The sequence below is a fragment of the Physeter macrocephalus genome, chromosome 18 (assembly GCF_002837175.3).
Source record: "Physeter macrocephalus isolate SW-GA chromosome 18, ASM283717v5, whole genome shotgun sequence".
Classification (NCBI taxonomy): Eukaryota; Metazoa; Chordata; class Mammalia; order Artiodactyla; family Physeteridae; genus Physeter; species Physeter macrocephalus.
The window spans coordinates 56102682-56108681 of record NC_041231.1 but is presented as its reverse complement, the minus strand read 5'-3'; the positions used below and the strand labels follow the sequence as shown (position 1 = coordinate 56108681).

General features: G+C 38.2%; 1 protein-coding gene across 2 annotated transcripts in view; it reads right to left on the bottom strand.

Moving 5' to 3' along the window:
* Positions 1–3735: 3735 nt before the first annotated feature.
* CMTM6 (CKLF like MARVEL transmembrane domain containing 6) overlaps positions 3736–6000 on the bottom strand; it is a 59321-nt gene continuing 57056 nt past the window's right edge. For both annotated transcript variants that reach the window (XR_002890675.3, XM_007125248.4), the window contains one exon: positions 3736–4064. Coding sequence is in view for 1 of the 2 variants with exons in the window: in XM_007125248.4 (XP_007125310.1) it covers positions 3942–4064 (123 nt within the window). In the remaining variant the exon portion in view is untranslated. The remainder of the gene's footprint in view (positions 4065–6000) is intronic.

Sequence of the window (6000 nt, the reverse complement as noted above, 5' to 3'; positions counted from 1 at the left end):
GAATCTTGATTACTTTAAGCCAATCACAGCAATTCTAGTCTCCATGTTAAAAAGTGATTTGGAAACAGGCATTTAATATCTCCTAGTAAGATAAGTAGGTGAAGTCCACCAAGGGGCTTCTGTGAAAAAGGAACACCTTGGAAGGACATGGAAGGATCAACAATCTCTTCTCTTCTGGCCTTTGGACATTGTTGTACAAGCAGATGATGCCTGGAGATGTTGCCACCATCTTGCGAAACCATAAAGGGTCAATCCAGAAGACAAAAACTCTCACAGCAGAAGGTGGATGGGCAAGGACTTCCCTGGTGGCCCAAGGGAAAGACTCCGTATTGCCAATGCAGGGGGCCTGGGTTTGATCCCCAGTCGGGGAACTAGATCCCACATGCATGCTGCAACTAAGACCCAGCACGGCCAAAATAAATAATAAATTAAAAAAAAAAAAAAAAGGTGGATGGGCAGAAAAACATGGAAAGAGCCTGGGTCCCTGGTGAGCCACTGAATTTACCAGTTGTGGAACTGCCCTACCCAGACTTCTTGTGAAATTAATTTTCCTTACTGTTTAAGACCCGCTTACTTAATTAGGTTTCTGCTCCTTGCAGTTGATTGCACATTGATAAAATCACGCTATCAATCAAAACAAAACACAAAACTCTGAAGAATGTACAAATTCCAGTGAGTTCTTGACGACTATAAAGACCTTGTTATTCTGTATGTCTGGAGGCAGGAATTTTGCAAACTACACAAATAGTTGTAGCTTTACCAGAACCACCTCAGTTTTGCTTCACACTTTCCCAATCATTGAACAGCTTGAAAGAGAATGTACCTATTTTGTTTTTAGGATTGTTGGCCACACTGCGAAATGTGATGGAGTCCAAATTTGCTTCTTTGGGAGTATTTAAAGGCATATTTAGTCCGTAACATTCCTTTGTAACTCTTCACACACAGCTCCCTAAAAATGTTTCAATGTGTATTCCAACTTTCCAAGAAGAGGGACAGCCCATGGGTAGGGGTTGGACATGTTTGTTTCTTTTCTACCCATGCCCCACGCCCGGGCAGAAAGAAAGTCCAGTATTCTTACCAAGGTTGTAGAGCCAACTCCTAGAACTCTGGAGAAAGCTTTCATTTAAACACCATGTTTTTATAATAATTAAACAACTACAAAGGTGTGAACAATAAAGTGGGTTTATTTTAAAAGAAGACTACAGAATTTGACACTGAGAGAGATATAAAAGACTCAGGATTTAAAATTATTAAATACAAAAATGATTGATTGATTGGCTATAAACAATGTAAAAATACATTTCCCAGTCCCCAAACAGAAGTATAGCAATTATAAAATTTTTGTACTGTATGTGCATTTCCCTTATAATTTTTAAGAACCATTCTAAAGTCTATTTGTGTACAATATAAATTTACCATAAATGTTAATAAAAAATTATTTTTACATTTGAGTTTACTGTGCCCTTTTCTGTTACGTAACAGTATCTTTGGTTTCAAGTTCACCTTGAAATTTTTATTTACCACAAAGATCTTTTTACTCCTAACTCCTTCTACAATAGAAGACGGAGGCTAATCAGTCATGGGTCCTGTAAAAAGCAATGTGAAGAAAGGTTCTAGAGTGACCCAAAATACCAGTGAAGATATTACCTTTCAGTGGCCAGCTAAGAGGTCCATTCTGTGCCAATGAAACAAATGGAAGTGAAACCTCGGAACAAGCAGAGCTTAAGTTCCACGCCAACATGCTGTGGATGTGAGGCCAGCAGAGGACATTCCATCAAACTCAACAGCCTAGTGCATGAGTGGGAACCCTGAGGTAGCCCAGATGGTCTGCTCTGAATCCTAGCTGGGTGCAGATGATACTTAAAAGGACAACGGTAGAGCTGGATGTGAAATTTGAGAACCTGCCTATCGTAAGCTGCTTATCTTTGAACCCAAGACCCAGGCTATTTCTCTTCTCTCAGACAGCACACCTAGTAAATACAGCATCCAAGATTGGTTTCATTATCTCCCAAGCAGGTAGTGGTGACATCACCACTAGCACTAGCATCCAAGCTCTGATACAAATGGATAAGGTTCTGAGTCAGTAAGAGCAGAAGCTGTGTCCGGCCATCTGCATCTGAAAACCATCTACAACACACAATTGGCGGATGAGAAATTTAAAAAGGATGAGGTCATTAAACTGTCTCACTGGAAACATGATTCCACTCTTTCAGACAGAAAACCTACTAGCCCAGGAGACTTTCACCAAGGTACTTAAGGATCTGATGCATGGGCTCATTACCTGAGCCCTACAGTCTTGAGTCAAAAAAAATCTACCAGGAGGACAAGAAAGGTCTAGTCTGTGAACCACTTGTTCAGAAAGGTCCCGTTTAAAAAAAAAAGGACCCACTTTAAGAAAGGTCTTGCTCAAAGTGCCCTGGCTGGCTGGCTCTAAGCCTGCCAGCAACAGACATTTCTTCCAAATTATCAGAACTGGGTATGAAGTGTCGGTCTAGTCTGTGAACCACTTGTTCAGAAAGGTCCTGTTTAAAAAAGAACCAATTAAAAAAAAAAGGACCCACTTTAAGAAAGGTCTTGCTCAAAGTGCCCTGGCTGGCTGGCTCTAAGCCTGCCAGCAACAGACATTTCTTCCAAATTATCAGAACTGGGTATGAAGTGTCTTCTGAGAATGGTTTGACTACTCCCTTACACCATCAACAGTATTAAACTGGACAGGAATCTCTGGATATTCACTTTCTTAAGAAGGTGTCCTTTGAAGAGAAACCAGAGCAATGCCTATGTGGGAACAAGAACCCTAAAGATCCTGCTATATACTCTATGCAATTAAAAGGGCCCAAGATTCTGGAGAATCTGCCATCAAGGAAGCCAGAGCCAGAGGCCCAGCTATGCCTGATGAAGTAGTACATGGACCATTCTGATAAGGATACAGAAAAGGGAGGCTCTCAAATCAAAAATCAAAGATTGGGGTTTTAAAAGAAGATTGGCTCCAAAGAAAACACTGAACAGAACCTGCAGAGCTGTATTATAACTTCAGTAGAAAGAATCATATGCCAAAAGGGAACAAACCATTTTCTATCTTCTAGTATGAACTCATCTCTTCAGGCATCTGGAAGTGGTTGAGGCGTACTTTTCTAACTACTTTCACTGCATTGTGCAAAAGTGTATCTTATCTTTGGTCCTTAGTCATGATAGCAGTTTCTTCCATTTTTCTATCTTTCTATATAAAGATCTTTTTTTTACTTGATATTGACAACCAAAGTACAGTATAAACATGGGGTTACTGATGCTGTTGCTTTTGTAACATGTAAAATATCAACATCTCCCATACATTTTCTATTAGGCTATAAAAGGTTTCAGAAAGAGTTAATTATTATTATCCTAAAATGTTACAGTATAATTTTAAGGCTGAGTGAGATACAGTAAAGCCTGGGTTTTACATTTTAAGGAAAAAACCTAGACCAACATTTAAAATATTGATCTCTTAAATATACATTAAATTTTATCCAGTCATCAAAAAGCAAAGTTATAGTTTAGCAAATTAGTTTAAAAATGAAACCATTTCTAAACGGATAAACTTAATCATGCTGTTTATACAGCTATAAAGCATAATTTGAAACTAAGCCTAGTAACAATGACAGAATAATTTATCATCAGTTGAGCTATGTGATTTAAAGAAACAATTGCCCTCACCTCCAAACAAAACAAAACAAAACTTCATCTGACACAAGTTTCAACTGTTACCAAAAAAAAAATATTTTTTGAAACAAAAAGCCCTCTGGCCCAATTTGTGGGACTGACACACAGTCCAATCAATACTGATCAAACTGCCTTTCTGCCTTGCGCTCCAAAAGAAGTGGTTTAATAATGACAGACTCTACAAGAGCTTCTGCCAGGGCTCAGGCACCACGCAGTGGCGACGTAACACCTGTTCCCTAGAGTCTCTAAGCATTAAGTGGTTCACTAACAGTAGCCTCAGGTTTTCCTGGCCGGGGCTCCTTACGTTTTTCATAGACCATAATGAAAAAGTCAGACAGGAACACAAAACTTGCTAGAAATCCAAACACCTGAGGAGGGAAAAGGGGCAAAGATTATATGAGGAATGCTGCAATATACTCTCACATTTCCTATTTGGCTCTGATCGTGTTTTATACAAGCAAGACAATTCATCAATTTACCTTATACACATCATTCTTAACATTAGTGGTTAAAAAATTTTTAAGGTCATCAAAACATGGAAAGTAGTTACAAAAAAAAAATTCCAGAATAATGGCCATTAGTCAAGGTCTCACAAAATATTAATGTCCTGTCTTGTGTGTGTGTGTATGTGTGAGGTGCCAATCTATGAAGCTAAGGTTAATAGATGAAAAACAAAATCCTATAACATGATACAAAACACCGGATTGTTAGCAATGGTTTAGACTGACACACAGATGAGAAGAGCAGGCAGCCACGCCTAGGTAAAAATGGAAAAGGTTATTTGTATCAAAACAGAAATTCTATTTTGAAGATACTTTTAGGTTAAATGATTCAATTACCTAAAAAATATTTTCCAGCTCACTGTCACACTGTAATGACACAGCAACATGATGTCACTACCTACTACCTCTTCCTTAAATGACTTCCTCATTGTACTCTTCTAACATCTAATCAAACATTCTGAGAATTCTGTCAAGAGACAGAAGACCATGGTGCAAATTTAGCTTCTTCACTAGAAAAACCCTTAAGGAAGGGGGCCAAAGAAGTGCTCTGTAAAAAGAGAAAATCGATGTAGGTTACGGCTGAAGTCCCAATTCTAAGGCTCCATCTCCATGAAGTTTAACATTTTGTTGTCGTTTGCTGCAGTCTCTTGCCCTTCACTGCAGTCTCTTGCCCTTCACACCCCATCCCTCCATTCTGCCTCATTTCACTGTAAAGCAAACAGAGCTCCTGTCCCCAACACATCCAACCAATATGTAATTATCAATTCCACCCCTCGAAACCCAAGTCCCTTCTCCACTCTGGAGTCTGTATTTTGGCTTGATGGCATCTGTCCCCTTATTTGACTGGCAAATTTATTTGACACTTTAAAGGCAGATCAGATGCCATCTTGTCTACGAAGACATCTCTGACCACCTTAGAGAGCTCCGGTCCATACAGGACCCTCTATGCATACAGCCCACATGATCTTCTAGCTCTTCTGCTCACATCACAATTTTTTAAAAAATGGGCTCCCTCACCCATTTAAGTCTATATAATTTTCATAATTTAAATAGTTGCAGAAGATAATTTCCAGCATATTATAAATACTGAGCTTTTAAACCACCAGTCACTCTTAAATATATCTAATGCGATCTGAATACTGTAACATTCTGACATACCACCTAATTAAAACATAAATAAGCTTTTTTTTTAATAGCTGGTAATTTTAGGACATGCTTTCTTTCCCCCCACGAACTCAACATTTCCTCAACTTTATTTTATTTTATTTTATTTACTTTATTTTACTTCCCCCACAGGATTTTTTATACTAGAGAGTCTTTTACTGATTCACCCTATCATACTCTTCTGCAACAAAAATATGATTACACACAAGCATAAGGCTTTTTTTCTCTTCAACTGGTTCATGTATCCATGACTAAATATTACTTATTGCTAGAATGCATCAAGGTTCAGCATTAATTTTATTGTTTTGTTTTTACACGTGTGAGTACTAAGAAACCGTGTTCACATAAATAGGTAGATATGTTATAGCCATCTAATTCTCTGAACTCCTTTGGAGTTGTTCTATCATAAAAAGCAGTTTTAATGATCTATTAGCTGACAGTTCAATTAATTACAACCTCAATTTTCTTATGAACAAAGCATTAATTGGAAATCAGCTGACTAGTAACAGGACTTGTTAACCAGTTGTTAGTTGTTCATGTTCACAGCACTGGCTCAATTAAGTCCATGATCCTTGATTTGCAATTCTGAAGTCCAAAAAGCAACAAAAACTCGAAGTTTCATGATTTACTTGACTCA